A 15897-nucleotide genomic window follows, 5' to 3' on the forward strand; every position below is an offset into this window, starting at 1 on the left:
AGGTTATTTGGAGGTTCTAGCTGGGGAGAGCAGCTACCCGTACACCCTTGATGGAAGAACAGTCTTATTCTATCTACAGAGCACAGCTTCGGGAAGGATGCATGCAGAGCAGTAAGGGAGAAAGGGGACACCTGCTTAGCCAGCCAGACCAGCTGAATCAACCCTGGTGATCAATGGGGTGAGAGATGTTGCAGCTAGATCACCCTCACATACACTCACCAGGTACTTTTACGTGGATTCTGAAATTTATTATGTATAATTCATTTAATTTTTCATCACAAAGATAAGATTAAAATGACACTGACCCCTGAGTCCAGACCAGTGACTTCACCTTGTCAATCTCTGGTAGGCAGGTTGTGGGGGGAGGATGTTCTCAGAAGGAGGGAAGGAAAGGCAGAATATTTATGGATGTCAACTCTTCTGCTCCTTCTGACCCCTAGCTGCTCTTCCTGGGGCCCCTGCAAGACTCAGTGGATCTACTCTGCTCTGCCCTCTCCATGGCTGGCCCTGGGCTGTATCTCTTCCACAGCTGCTTCATGCTAGTACCTCCCCACCTCCCACACCCATCCTTGCAGGACTCCTGCCCACAATTCTAATCCCCTGATCTAATCAACTTTGCCAGAATCCATCCTGTTTTGGGAGTTGGGGGCAAGTGAGCCGGTGACTTTTATAGAAAAATCTTTAGATTCCCATACAGTAGAAGCCCCAAAGGGAGGGCCAGAGGCAGTTGCTCTTGTCATATGAGGTAAGGAGGCTCACAATACCCCACACAGTGCCTAAATTCTCCTTAACATTGCCTATTCAGACTGCTCAGCTTCAGTCTGCCCACATTGTGGGGAGGCAGTTGTGCCCTCTCTTTCTTGCTTTTCATGGGAAAGGAGCTTATCTGGGGTTACAAGAAGGGGCAAGGTTGATCGAAATGGTGGGTAGTCAGGGTGGAAGATGGGGGAGGGGGATAATGCTAAAATGAGGATGAAGAGAGGGTAGGGCCTTGGGGACTAACTCCTCCCTATTTAAGCCCAGGCTTACCTAGCTCTCCTCCTTTTTTCTAGGTGGGGGTGGAGGCTGCTAGCCCACCCCACAGGCCTGCTGTTTGCTTTTCTACTTGGCAGGCCTTGCCCTGATGGCTGAGGCAGCTTGGGGCTGACAAGTGGCCCCTCCACTCTGTGGTTCCGTGGCTGCAGCATGTCCTGCTTCATTAGGGCTGTAATTGGAGACCTACCTTGAAAGCTCAAAGCAATGCACAGCCATGTACTGGCTCAGACTTGCTGCGCAGCCCACCACTCCTTGTGCTGCCGCAGCTGCCCCACACCACGTGAGTGTCATGGTGGAGAGCAGACTCCCCTTCCTCATGCCTCTCAGCCCTTTGCTCTTGCCTGCAGAGGACAGTCTGTTGAGACAGACCAGGCCAATAGCATCACAGGCTCGAGGCTTCTTGGGTCACCTGTTTCCTCCTCCTCCCCTAACATCTTCTGCCTCCCTCCTACCCACTCCATCCCCTAGATCCCTGATCATGCAAAATGCAACAGTTCCAGCCTGCCCCGGCAATTACAGACTAGCCAGGATGCAGCTGCTGTCCTTGGTGCTGAAAGAGCCCGCCTTCCGGCCTGCCCGCCTCTCGCCCCGCCCTGAGCCTTCTCGCGGGAGGGCACATGCTCTTAATTCAATTAGCTGGCCCTGAACCCTCCCCAGGGAACCCGGAGCGGAAACTGACAAATTCTGTTTAACAAAGACATTTGTCCCCCGCCCCGCCGGCCTTGGGCTCTGCCCGCCTGTATCCCGCTCATTAGGTATCTAACAAAGTGCGTCCCAAGAAATCTGCTTCCAATCGCTAGTAATTCAGGAGGCCTGATGCAATTTTCTCCCTGATAAGGGTGTCTCGCCCGCTGGCAAGCACCATAATGAGCCCTGTGTAGCAGCTCCCCGATCAGTCACTGCTTTGTCATTTCCTGTGGCCCCAGTTGTAGGTTCTTATCTCTTCAGCTGAAGGCGAGCCTCAGAAAATGGGGGCCCTGCAAGAGGGCTTGCTGCCTCCCATGCATATCGCAAGCCTCATTATGGCATCCTGCATGGTCTTGCAGCTGCAGTGGGGCTTGAAGCTCTGAGTCTGTCTGCCAGCAAAGAAGGGTCTGAGTGTTAATCCTCATTGGGGCCATATTTCATTCTCCAGAAAATGGTTTCAGAGGGTTAATCTGAAAGCAAGTTGCAGGGTCAGGGGAGGGGTGCCAGTGATAAGGATATTTAAAAATTTTGGCAAGGATTTTAGTATTAAATAGAGCCTTGCCCATAGCTCACTGGACAGTCTGTGGGCTCACTCTTGTTAGTTTGGAATCTGGGCTTTCTGCATTTAATCTTTCCAATTGGGTCCCCCCATTTACATCTAGAGAGAGCTTTCCAGCATATAGGTCAGATCACGTCTTACTGCTGCCCAAAGACCTTCCTTAGCTTTGAACCACTCTGAACCACTGCCAAAGTCTAAACCCTGAATCCTGGCATCCAGGTCCTCCGTGGTGTAAGCCCCAACTAACTCTCCAGTCTCACTCCCCACAACAGCCTCCATATGTCCCATGGGCTTCAGATACCGTCATGCCTCCATTTCTTTGCATCTGTGATTCCTTCTGCCTGAATCACCCTTGCTTTGCCAATTTTCAAGCCACTCTTTGAGGCAGAGTTCAAACCATTTTTCTCTGTGACTCTTCCCCTGACCTTTGTATGCCCAAAGCACTTCAACCAGAACGCTTAGCAAGATGGGTGGTAACGATCTGTCAGGTGCTTTACTGCTTGGCACAGGTTAGGGATCCAAAGAATGGCTAATGAATTCATGCCTGAATGAAAATGGGTGGAGCTGAGGTGCATCTGGTTTGGCTGAAGAGAGGTCTAGGCTATGGTAGGGTGGCTTTGAGATGGGGAGAAACCCAAGCCCCCTCTCTCTGAATAGTTTGGTCTGGAAGTTTTGCCCTCTCTCCTCCCCTCCCCTTCTTCAATCCACCAATTGTGCATTGGGCTCACGGGAGAGCAGAGCAGGCCAGGGGAGGGTCCAGCTTCCTTAGCCATCTCTGTATCCTGACTCAGTACATTCCATCTCTGGCTGGGAGTCACGGACTCACATTCTCAAGGCAGTGGAGTCCTGTGGTTGGTGAGGCATCTGGAATGAGCCTGCAGTATGGCTCTTAGTCCAGCCCTGCCCACTCCCAGGGCAGGAAGCAGGTCTTCACTTCTCCTCCACAGCCCCCAGCTCAAGGCAGGGTACACTGGGGACTTCAGCAAATCTGGCCTCTAGAGAGATGATTGTCTGTCTCTTCTCCATTTCTTCATTCCCTGAAAAATTGCTGTGAGACCAAATGTGGGGCTGGTGATGTTTATCTTCAGCACTTGACAAGGGCCTCCTGATGTCCTTATGGATGTGAGTCTGGTGGAACGGCTGTCATGAGGGGCGGGCGCCGAGTGATGGATTAGCGAGGCCCCATTGTTCCCCTCCCCCAGGAGCCCTGTCCTCATCTCTGATGAGTTCAGCACTTTTGTCAGCAACTACACTGGGCTGGGCACTTACACATGCTCCTTCATTCCATTTTCACTACATTCTTGGCTGGTAGGGATCACAACTTCCTTCTGTGGATGAGGAAGGTGGAACTCAGGGTGGCTAAGATCAGGATCCAGGATTCAAACCCAGACCTGAGGATGCACACTGTTTGTGTAGGGGTTGTGGAGTGGAAGGGAAGACAGGCAAGGTGTTGTGAGGTTGTGGGAGGGGAAAGGGTCTTTTTTCTCTGGATCCATCATCGTCCTTGCGGGAGCGTTTTCAGAGCTGGAGTCTTGGGGGCGGGGACAGAACCCTCCAGAGGACAGAGCCAGCCAGGGAGATTCTTGTGCCATCCTGAACACTGGGCCTTCCAAGCAGCTGTGCTTGGTGGGGAAATGGAGGCAGGTTTGTGTTGGGGCTTCTCTGAAGACCAGCCCAGGGCTTTCATATGTGGCTTTCAAAGAAATTTATAAAAATTCATCAAAAGCCAGCATGATTCTGCCTATCCCCTGCCCTCCCCTCCACATCTGTTAAACAGCCACTTGTCCCCACTTTGGTCTGGTCTCCAGAGAGCTTTGTAACTGATTTGAATAAAAACACCAGGCAGCCCTTTGCATGGCATTGAAGACCTGCCCCGCCTTTCCCTGTGAGAACAGGGAAGGGGGAGGGTCAGACAGGACTGTGGGAGCTGCCCCTTCCCTCAGGGGGTAGCAGCGGGTGCCACCTCCTTCTCTCCTCAAAGGCACCCACCCTATGCCAAAATCCAAGGAAACCCATGAGTTTCAAGTCCTCAGGACTGTGGGCTAAGAAGGAGGCAGCCACCCATGTGAGTGGCTGGTGCCCTGGTGCCCTGCCTGGGTAAGACTCTGGATTCCAAATCCCAGCCCGAGAAGGCACACTGTTGCCAAACACCCAGACAACTGCATAGACTTTTCCCACCTTGCAGGAGGCACGTTTCCATGTGAGGAGGCAGGGACTGGCACAGTGAGCACCTGTCATGTGCACGCTGGGCTCCGATCCACATGGGTCAGCCTAGGAAACCTGCTCAGTGTGGGCCTCACTTCAAAGAAGTTGCCTGCAAGCTGGAGGGCACCCAGGATGCTGCGGGATCTTGCCACCAGTTCATTAAAAGAGGCAGACTGCTTAGCCTGGAGAAGCACAGACTCCTGGGGGACCAGATCGCACTCTTCAAAGAGCAGAGGCCAACATCAGAGGGAGAATGGAGGAGAGATAGGGTTATTCGTATATAGATATGTGGAGTAGCCATAGGCTTATGGATTCTTAGAGCTGAATGGACCCCCAAGGCCAACCACCACTGTATTTACAATAAAGGGAAGTTGGCTGTCTATAGGCAGGTGTCCATTTTTTTAGTTTTTGTGAATCTATGTGTAGTTATTCACGTGCTCATCTACACACACAACTCTAGCTTCAAGCAGATCATTCTAAGCAGCAGGTGCCTGTAGAGAAGTCCCATCAGAGGAAAAAGCTTAACCCATCACCAGCAGAACCAGCTTCAAGCACAATATCCCAAACCAGGAGACCACTTCATCCCACCATTCACAGAAACTGCAGGCTCTGCTGGCTAGTGGGCCAGCCAGCATGCTGGATGCCACCACGTGCCAGTGTCCCCACAACCAGCAGGGGAGGCTTGCTAAAGTCGCATTGCAGCCCCAGATGGAGAAGCCAGGAGCCTGGGGGTGCAGAGAGGGTGGGCTCAGTGTGAGGTGGTCATTTCTATCTGTTGTGGCCACGGAGCCACGGGACAGGGTACGTCCGGTGGTAGTGAGCTTCCTGTCATGGCAGAGCAAGAGTGAGACCACCTGTGGTGGATATTGTCAAGGACAATCCTGTCCAGGGTGGGCTGTTGAGAGACACCTCTGTGGTCTCTATTTGGAAATTCCACAATGCTCTTGTTCCCAGAGCTCTGAGAATGGGTGATGTGGAAGCAGTGGGTGGGGGAGAAAGTGTTCACCCAAACCTCAATTAACCAGGATACCTGTCTGTCCCTCGGAGGCTCAGGAGAAAGGGGATGTGTCCTCAGGAGGGAGGTACCCAAATAGGGCATGCATATTTATTTCTCCCAAAGCATCACCTTTCAGTAGCCCATCTGACCACAGGGAAGGAATTGCCCTCAAGATGGAATTGTTAGTCACATGGATGAGGGGCCCCGAGAGGCCCATTACCCAAGCCTCCCCCACAGCCAGAGTGTCCACAGGACTCTAAAATCCCAGGCTTCTGCCGGCGGTGGCTCATGGAGCTTTGAGCAGTGTTTGATTTAAAAGATGGAAGAAGCAATGGTGCTGGTCCCCCAGGCTGGAATGCAGACATGAAGGCCAGGTACCTTCCACCACGAACTTGCAAACAGCGTCTTAGGTGGAACCATAAGAGGGAAAGAATTCAGAACCTGTCAGGTGTTTGCTCTCACTGGGTTTTGCCAGGTCTCTTACCAGGAGCTGCTGTCTGCTCATGAACTGACTAGCTCACTGTCTGGTCCACATTCCCTGCCCTCTAAGAACGCAAGCTTTATAAGGACGTGTAAGATCCCTAAAACTGGGACAGTATCTGCTACATAACAGGTGCCCAATGTTTGCGGTGGCACAGAGGACATGGGTGGTGTGACAGTGAGGGCGGTGGTGAGTGATGGAGCCGGGGATGGGCCCTCTGCACTCAGCTGCCAGGCCATCCACCTGTTCATCAATTCTCAACACGCTCTCACTACCCCGCAGAGAGAAGGATGCCAAAAGGGCTCAGATGTGAGCAGAGAGCCATGTCCAAGCCCGATGAGGGTGAATTCAAGGCAGATGCGCTCCATGGCTGCTGGATCCTCCCTCTTCTCGTTGAAATCCACAAGGGTGGCCAAAATTCTAGTCCTCATCACATATATGTGGAATAAAAGAATGAATGGCTGGGTGCCCTCGCTGTACCTATGCCGAGCCCACCACATTAGCTCCAAAATTGGAGTTCAGGATTCTAGAATCAAAGTGAGTCAGTTATTGGCCAACTCACAGATAGTGTCACCAAGGAACAGTTGGGCCACAAACAGATGTAGCTTCTGTGTATGCCAATGCGGGTGTGAAAACATCTGTGTGTCAGTCTGCACGTGTGTGTGTGAGCATGTGTGTGTGTATTAAGTGCCCATGCAAAGGGGTGTGTGTGCACCCGCATGTTCATGTCTGTGCATATGGGACTGTCTGAATGTGGGTATTCGCACACGATGGTGTGAGAGAGCGTGCGTGTGTGGAACTGTGTGTGTGGTGAATGCTTGGCTGCAGAATCTGAATTTCCTCTAGTACTATTTTCCTGGTACACACCCAATCTTGATCCCTTTCTTTTCCTTTCTTCTCGGAAATCCATTACTGAAAGGTTTTTTTTTCCCCGCCTCCAGGGGGAGGGGGGCTGGGGGAAGGGGAAGCTAAAATCACAAGGCCCAGATCAAAACACTCAGCCGCTAAATGAATTCGGCAGCGTTTTCCCGCATGACTTGGAGGGATAATTTAGTGAGGCCGCCAGCTGGAAGGAAAGGGATTAATTCTGCACTTAGCACAGCTCCGGTGAATAATTCATCACTGAGACCTTTGTGCCTAGCCGCTGGGCAACCGGGGAAGTGTCCTGTCCACCTGCCTGTTGCCTGCCTGGGTCCCCCAGTGGCTTGACCAGGGGCACTTGATGCTCCTTTCGGTCCTCAGGACACATGTGTCCCTGGGAAGGGACAGAAGACAGGGGGAGGTGAGGAAGGGACAGGAGGGGCCACTGATAGACTCTAGACCCCGAGAAGAGGCCGTGGAGGAGTGAGCTCCCATCTGGGAAACTGGTGACATTTTCTCCAAGGACGCTGCTTCTTTCTTGGGGTCTTTTGCTGCTTCTGTGTCTTCCCCTCTCAGTACCTTCTTGGTCCTACACCTGGTGTAGTGGTGGGGATGGGGGTGAGGGTGGGGTGTCAGGCTGTCTCTAACAAACTCTCTTTCACCAGGAAATAGAGGAATCAGGAATTAGAAGATGATGCAGAACATTCCACAGGGGGAAGTGCTGATGGGAGGTCCCAGGTACTCACCAGAGGCCTTAGGGACACATTTTCAGGTGGCTTTATTTCCAGATACATGCCTCTTACGCCACACCATATAATTCCCTGTGTTCTCCATGGGTAAGGTCACAGGGCCAAGTATTACCCCAGCGCTGGTGGCGATTTTTCCTGGTGTGGGAAGCCGGCAGGAGGGGGCTGACCCAGGCATCCATGGTCCTGAACTGCTCACCTCCCGGCTTTGTGCCTGTCTTAGCACCACAGACCAAAAAGGGGAAGAATTCCAGAAGGTGCTGGCCAGGTGCACTGGAGCCAAATGACCAGGGTTCAACCGGGACCCAGAGTCCAGGGAGAGTTGGCTAGAGGAAGAGATCCCATCCATCAGGCAGGGCTCAGCCCCCGGTATCTTTCCACTTGGATCAACCAAGCTGTGGTAGGCAGGATTCCAAAAACGGGCCCCCAAGATTCCACACCCTAATCCCCAGGACCCATGCCTATGATGAGCTGTGACCCCTGTGATTATGTTACATGGCATGGCTGACCTTAAGATGGGGACATTCTCAGAGTGGGCCTCTCCTAATCACATGAGCCCCTTTAAAAGCAGAGGGTTTTCTCTGGCTGCTGACAAAGGAGAAAGTCAGAGAGTTTTGAAGTGTGGGGGGGATTTGACATGCCTGCTGGCTGAAAGGTGGAGGGGGCCATTGTGAGAAGGAATGTAGGTGACCTCTAGCAGCTGAGGGGCCCCTTGGTTGGCAGTCAATGAGGAAACAGGGACCTTGGATCCCACGACTGTGGGGAACTGGATTCTGATGACCAACTAAATGAGCCTGGAAGCACACTCTTCCCCAGAGCCTCCAGAAAGGAGTGTGACCTTGCCAACATCTTGATTTGAGGCATGCCGTGTCAGACTGCCTACCCACAGAAGTGCGAGCCCATAAATGGGCATTGTTTTAAGCTGCTAGGTTTGTGGTAGTTTGTTACGTAGCAAGAGAAGCTGAAATCCTAGCTCACTCTTGTAGAACCTTGATCCCAGTGAGCCAGGCTTGGCTTGGGCTGGGTTAGAGGCTGACTCCCAGGTCTGGGTGGCCCTCTGCTCTCAACTCTCCTCTTCCTAATCTCAGCTTTGTCTCATTTTCTGGAGCTTCAAATCACCCTCAGACATTTCTCTCCAAAGCAGCAGTCCCCTCCTTCCAGAAGCCCCTGGCCCCAGCCCCTGAACGAGGCCAGCAATTGTGAAGGAGGTTGGAACACACTGCGGGGCTCCAGGAGCTGACACGTGGCTGCCAGGCCTTGCCCTTCCTGTCCCCGCAGCCTTACCTCAGAGGAAAGCAGCTGGAAGGAGATATCCACTGTGGGGGCCTCACCATTTATGGTTTTCAGCTTGGTGTCCTGGGGAGGAGAGGGGAGCTGTCAGCCCATGCTGGCCAGGGCGGCTTCTGCCTCTGATCTGCCCACTGCTCTGGATTCCCCAAGAAGGGGCCTGCTAGGGGCTCTGCCTGGGGAGTGAGAGGGAGGCAGAATGATCTGCCTCTGCTCACCCTCACTGCCTCGAACCTCACTTCTCAACTCCACTGAAGACCTGACTGGCACTTCCAGACCTGCGTCCTGGCAGAGTGGGGAAACTCCCATTTACTTACATCAGGATGGCCAGAAGCATTTTAGGGGAAAAGGTGGCAGAGAAATAAATGGTGATATAATATGTATTAAATCTTATTGAGAACTTATTCTGATCTAAGTACTTTACACGTATTTCCTAAAAAAAAAAAATCTCACAGCAACCCTATAAGAAAAATTCTATTACTATGAACCCATTTAACAGACAAGGAAACTGAGGCACCGGGACTTTAATTTTCCCATGGTCATGTAATCTGGAAGGGGTGGAACCAGCATTTGGACCCAGACAGTCAGGCTCTAGAGCCTGGGCTCTTGGCTCTCTTGTCATACAGAGAGATCCTCTACAGGTATGTTGTTCCCATTTTAGAGATGGGCACTCCGAGGTTCAGAAAGTCTAAGAAACTTGCCCCAGATTGCACAGTGAGAACTAGGGCAAGTCAGGATTTAAACCCAGGTCTCTCTGGTTAAAGGCCTGAACTCTTGCCACTATCCCGTGGGGCCTCCCTGTGTTTCTCCTCACGTTGCTCGGGGCAGGAGCTCGGGGGAGCTCCTTATACCTGACGGTGGTTGGCTTCCGCGGGGAGGGCCCTGGTGGAAGCTGCTGGAGAAGCCAGAGTCACTGGCGTCAGTGGGGCAGGGCGAAACAGGGTGGTCTGGGGCGGGAGCAGGCCACCAGGCACAGGCTCTGATCAGGGTGGGGCACTCACGGTGATGGGGAGCCTCTCCACACGCAGCCCATTCAGACCCTTCCCTGCCAGCATCTTGCGGTACAAGCGGCTCTTTAGCGGCAACACGGAGACGCCCAGGGGCTTGCTGAGGGTCCATGGCTCACTGCCTTTCACTGTAGGGGGAGGACCAGCTGGGATTCCCACCAAAGCCCGCACCCCAAGCCCCTCGGGTCCCAGCGTTAGAGGCCCCAGCAGGGGCCCCATCCTTTGGTACCCAACATGCCGTTCTCCCACACCTCACGTTCCTGCCCCTGGCCTTGCCCTGCACAAGTCTCCTCCTCCTCTGCTCTTTAGGGCTCTCTGAATTCAAGACCAACTCTCAACATATTCTGTGCTTCTGGGTATGTATACGGATCTCCTCTGTCTCTGCCCTTGGGGGCTTTACTCTCTCCCTGTGGATCTAAGACCGTGGATCAGCTGGTCTCTGAATCCGGTTTCCCCTCTATGCTGTGAGCCCTGGGGGGATCTATCCCTCCCTCCTCCCTGACAGGTACATGAGGAGGGGGTAGTGGGGCGATAAAAATGAATGGATCTAATATGGAAATAGGACCCATGTGTGCTGGCCCGTGCCAAGGAACGAGGACAAGGAAGCCAGCCAGGTGCTCCTCCACCTGTCTGCATGCACTGGGAACCAGGTCCCCTTCACCTATCCCCGCAGGGGGCAGAGGCAGGTGGCCTGAGCACCCTTCTTACATATGTCCTGACGCATGGCTGCCCCTGCACGGCACCAAGGGGCACTCACTGGAAGCCGAGGAGTGGTACTCCAGCACCAGGGCTGTGTCTTCCGAGAAGTTGGTGGCTCCGTCTCGGCCTTGGAAGAGGAAGGATTGGTTCCATAAGGGCAGCTCCGGGGGTCCCCCAGGCTTGGACAGCTGAAAGGAGACAGTGGGAGTAGGCAGTGGGGCCACAGCTTCTCCCAAATCAAGGAATGTCCAGATATATCCATCTATGTATGTCTACATATGTCGCAAATGTTTGTCCCAATTGTAAAAGCGACATACGTGTAATGAATGAATTTTGGAAAAATACAGAAAAGTAGAAAGATTAAAAAGAAAAACCCTAGGGGCGCCTGGCTGGCTCAGTCAGTTAAATGTCTGGTTCTTGATCTCTGTTCAGGGCTTGATCTCAGGGTCGTGAGTTCAGGCCCCAAGTTCGCTCTGCACTGGGTGTACAGCCTACTTCAAACAAACCCAAAAACAAACACCCCCCAAACACCTTAAATTCCTCCACTAAAGACAACTGTCCTAAGACTGTGTGTTTCTTTCTAGTTTTTTTCCTAAGCCTATTTTGTAGATAATTGTCATCCTAACATCCTACATTTTTCAATTACTGTGAAAACCTAAGCATATCCGGAGTCACAAGTAACACTTGGTATCCGCGATCTTTGTAGCTGTAGGATACTTTGTCATGTCCAGGTGCCCAGGTTTCTCCCTTCCTGTGTTTTCCTGGAATAGCACTGCATTGAATATTCTTTGACATGGATCTCTGTGTCTCAGATTATTTCCTAAGTACCCGAAATGAAAATGCTGAATTAAAGGACATACATTTTAAGGCACTTGACTGACCATGGGTAAACGGTTTTCCTAAAGAGCTGCACTAGTATTCACCCCCATGGCTGGGGGTGTCATCGATGCCAAAGGAGACATGCCCTCCACCCTGTCCCCAGCCCCTCTCTGCCCCACACAGGATGCAGAGGCCACAGCGGGTCTTCAGAAACCTGAGCCTTGGTGTGTCTGAAGTGCAGGCCATCAGGCATTCGGGGGACTTGATAGCACACTAAGTCAGCAACTGGGGCACACACGTGAGTGATATTTAAACAGTGAAACAAGACAGCATTGACCAGAGCCCCCAAATAAGGGGCTACAGGAGACATTCCCGAGGATGGCCACAAAAGCCGTCTTGCAGGAAGCAGGAGCAGAGGAAGGCTCTGAAGTAAGATTTGGCAGGGCAAAGGGAAAGAGGGAGATCTTCTGGCTGGGAAAACCGCCCAAGACAAAGGTGGATGGTGGTTCCAGGCATGGCAAGGGTGGAGGATGCCTGGAACAAGGGGGGACTGCAGGTGGAGGAGGCCGAGCATCTACAAAGGCTGGAAGGGTGGGAGTGGGGAATGGAACATGAGGGCATCAGCATGTAACACACAGCCAGCAGCCCTGCACGGTCCCAACACACGGAGGGGCTGGGGCCATCGGTGCAGACTCCCCCAGCGGCCGCCTTGCCTCTGTCCCCAGCCAGGGGCTGTCAGCAACAGTGGCAGCCGCTCCCACCTCCCGCTCCCCTGCAGGAACCAGTCGTTGCTCAGAAAGGTCAGCACAAATGTACCACTGGCTCCAGGAGTTATTGATGCAGGATCTCAAAATATCAGTGTGGGTCCACTCCCCCCGCGGTGGCAGGGCTCTGATGCCTGTCACACTAATGTGCCTGCTCTGGTTCTTGCTGAGGCCCCGCCCGAGGCTCAGCTGTGTCTGCCTCGGCCCCTGCCCCTGGGGACATGGGCTGTAGTCACTTTGGGGGCCAGGGGTCCTGAGCACAGGGACAGGGGCTGGGGTGATGGACTGTTCCTGAGAATGGGCTCCAGAGGGAGCTCAGGGACAGCCACTTGGCCACCAGGCCAGGCTAGAGAAGCTGCTTCCGGGTTCTGTGGGCCTTGGGAATGGTCTTTCAGGATTGATCCCCAAACCATGCCCATCCCAGAGCCACCCCATTGAGTGCCAGAGGGGCTTCCCCATAGCCTGGACCATCTGCCAGGCCCTGAGGCACTCAAGGAGGACCTGTGACTCAGTCCCTTGCCGCCCCCATCTCTTGCTCCCACCCTGGAAGGGGGGTTATTTAATGGATGCTAGCTGTCCTCTTGGGGGCCTATTAATGTGTCTAAATGGAGTCTACTAAACAAGAAATAGTGTCTGACTGCTCAGGAAGGACAGGTCTTTCCCTGAATGGTTTCCCAGGATGAGTCCTACAAGAGAGATCCCTTCAGACCCACAACTGGGGAGAGAGGGTCAGCCTCTCTTGTGTGTGGGGGGTGGGGGGGAGGGGCAAGGAATCAAGGTTAAACCACCTCTGGAGTCTGATGCCAGGGCCCTGGTGAAGGTGTTGGTGGCATGTGTGTGTGTGTGTGGGGGGGGAGTGGGGGGCAGGGCGTGGGGCGGGGAAGCCATTGACCATAGAGGCTAATGGGAAAGGCCACGGCGGGCTGTGGAATTAAGGAATGTGATTAACCCTCAGCTGTGATCTTCAGCAAAGCCATTAACCCCTGGCCACTGAGGCAGACCTGCCTTCCCTAGGGACAGAGCTTTCATTACATGGGCCCATGGGCCCTCCTTCCATTTCCCCTGGGCCCACCACATCCACACCAGACCCACCACTGCCTGCTCGGCCCTCCTGGGAAGGGTAGCTGCTGGTAGCTGATGCTGGGGGCCCTTGAGGGAGTTAGGACACCTTGGCTCTGGGCCCAGGTTTGCCTCAACCTTGCTGCGTGACCTCTGGCAAGTCCCTTCCCCTCCCTGGAACCCAAGAAGTCACTGTCCGCTGGGAAATGTCTTATGCTGTATGCCTTGGAGGCTGTCGTGTGGGCTGAAGGACAGAATGGATACCTCACCGTCAAGACGAAAGTTGAATTGAACTCAGCCAATGCTGACTGGGGGCTTCTCCTTGCTCTACACCTCAGGGGTGCTGCGGGGCATATGGGGGAGCTAGAGTCAGACCCTGTCCCCTCTGGAGCTCACCATCTTCCCAGGTGATAGGACACACACACACACGTCTGTGATCCATGTGGAGGTCTAAGCAAGTTGTGGGTTGTGGGAGCTGGGATGTCGGAGAAGAAAGCAATGACTCTTGACTGGGGGAAGGGAGGACCCGAGGGAGGGGGGCATGCTAGGCTGAGGGCAGCAGAGAGGAAGGCTGGCAGACCAGAGAGGACAGCATGCGTGCACAGGAGAGCTGCGCATCCAGAGTGTCTGCAGAAAGCCTGTCGGGGTTGGGGCCCTGAGCCAGGGGGCTCCGGGGGATGAGGCCTTGTGTACCTGGCTGCCAGCGAGGGCTCCGTCCTGTCCGTGAAAGGGTCAGGGGTCCAGGGGAAGGGCTCACAGGCTGAATGGGAGGGGCCTGAGTGGAGGCCGCCGCGGTGGTCCACGCAAGAGATGAGGCCAGCACCAGGGCAAGGTCTGCGGGACGGAAAGGGGCCCCGTGAGAGCCTGGGGACCGACTGGCCGTGGGGACTGAGACAGGGCAGATGACGGTGGGCACAGACAACTTCTTTCTCCTCTGCTTCTGTTTCATCGGCCAGGAGCTCTGCCTCAGTTCTCTAAGGAGGGCAGGCCAACAAACAGCCTGTTGCGCAACGGCCCCCCACAAAGGTGTGGGAGGCAGGGTAGGAGTAATTCCTAAGTCCCACCCGATTTCGGGCCCGACGGCCCAACTCTCCCTTCGCTGACCAGGTTTGCCATCATCACCAGGCTCCCAGAGGGGTGACGCAGACACTAATGCCCCTCAACCATTCCCCTCCCTCCCTCGTGGCCAACAGAACCCGCTTTGGTCCCGGTGGCCCCCGCTTCTCCACACCTGTGTACATTAGCTACCGCACGGTGATGCCACACCCCTCCCCAGTGATTGGCTGAGGGAAGTGCATGTGACCCAATTCTGGCCAGTGAGACGAAAAGGGAGGTCTGTGGAGGGGCTGCGTGTGGGAGGTTTCCAGCCCTTCAGAAAAGCCCCAGGTGAGAAGGGGAGGCTCCCTCTCTCTTGGGTCCTGGTCATGTCTGGATGGGGTGCCCCGAACATTTTGCCTCCACGAGCTGGTAAGCAGCTGAAGATGGCAATTCAGGGGTGTTGGAAAGATCCTGAGTCCCGAGGACGCTGTTGAGATGGTACATCTACCAATTCTGGCAGCATCCTAGGTGCGGACCCCTCGCCAAGTGTAACAATAAATATGCTTAGAGCTCAAGTCCGTGGGGTTACTGTAGCCAAAAGTAATGAGGGCTGGCCTCAGGGGCCATCTGACACTAGGGGAGGGGCAGCTCTGAAAGGGACGGAGCCCATTGAGCCTCCACCCTGGGCTTGGACGCTGTGCACAAGTGAGTCCTTCAAGTGCTAACAGCACAGTAAAGGTCGGAATCTGGAATTGGAGAAACTGAGAAGCCTGCGAAAGGTCACACAGCTAGTAAGTCACAGAGCAGGGGTCAAACCCAGCTGTGCCAGGCCCTCAAATCCCTGGCCGCAGTGCTTTGGCATGGTGGGCAGCTGGTGGGAAATCACAGCGACTCCAGATGTCCTAGAAATTACCTGATCCAACCACCACCCCTCAACTGAGGTGAGGAGGCTGAAGCGCAGAAAGGGGAGGGAGGAGGGGAGTATGTAAGCTGCTGACTGGTACCCTTCCAGGTAGGGTTCTGCCCACCCCCACCTTGTGCCACAGAAGCCTGCCCCTGTCCCTCACTTCTGGGAGTTCTCAACCGGGCCCAACTGCCATGTTGTCTAGTGAACGTCAACAAGTGTCCTGCCGTCACCAGACCGCTGGCCTTGAGTCCCACACATGCACAAGGCACTGGAGGCAAGTCTCTGTAGCTAGGGGCACCTCCGCTACCAAGACTGGTTAGGCAGCGAAGGCAGCCTGAGAGGGCCCGGGGGTGGGGAGGGGGCTCCCTCATTAAAGCAGCCCGCGCCTCCTGCCCCTTGGGACCGCCTGCTGATTGGTTCATAATTTTCTGGGCAAATGCAGGGCCATGTGTGAGATGACTCTGGGGAAATCAGGCCAAGGATTGGTTTGGGTTTGAAGCCTCTGTCTCCAGGGTCCCCCTTCGTCCCACCCCTCCCTGCCACCATCACTCTTGTCTGTGTCTGAGCCTTCAAATGTCCTTGCCTTTAAACGAAGGCTGGGGCTCCAAACGGGTGCCTCATTCTGTATTTGCCATGCTAGACATGAACTGTGGTGGGCAGACAACAGGAAGGACTTCCCAGGCACCCCTGTGTTCTTCAAGGCCTCTAGGAATATTGGGACCATCATGTGGGGCAAGCTCTGTGAA

General features: G+C 54.2%; 1 protein-coding gene across 1 annotated transcript in view; it reads right to left on the bottom strand.

Moving 5' to 3' along the window:
- Window positions 1-15897, bottom strand: part of CCDC33 (coiled-coil domain containing 33) — a 100081-nt gene that overhangs the window by 40100 nt on the left and 44084 nt on the right. Inside the window, exons 9-11 of the mRNA XM_078078763.1 lie at window positions 10623-10752; window positions 9860-9993; window positions 8856-8927 (exon numbers count right to left, since the gene is read on the bottom strand). Coding sequence (XP_077934889.1) covers window positions 8856-8927; window positions 9860-9993; window positions 10623-10752 — 336 coding nt within the window. The remainder of the gene's footprint in view (window positions 1-8855; window positions 8928-9859; window positions 9994-10622; window positions 10753-15897) is intronic.

This window comes from Halichoerus grypus, chromosome 8, assembly GCF_964656455.1.
Source record: "Halichoerus grypus chromosome 8, mHalGry1.hap1.1, whole genome shotgun sequence".
NCBI classification, from domain to species: domain Eukaryota; kingdom Metazoa; phylum Chordata; class Mammalia; order Carnivora; family Phocidae; genus Halichoerus; species Halichoerus grypus.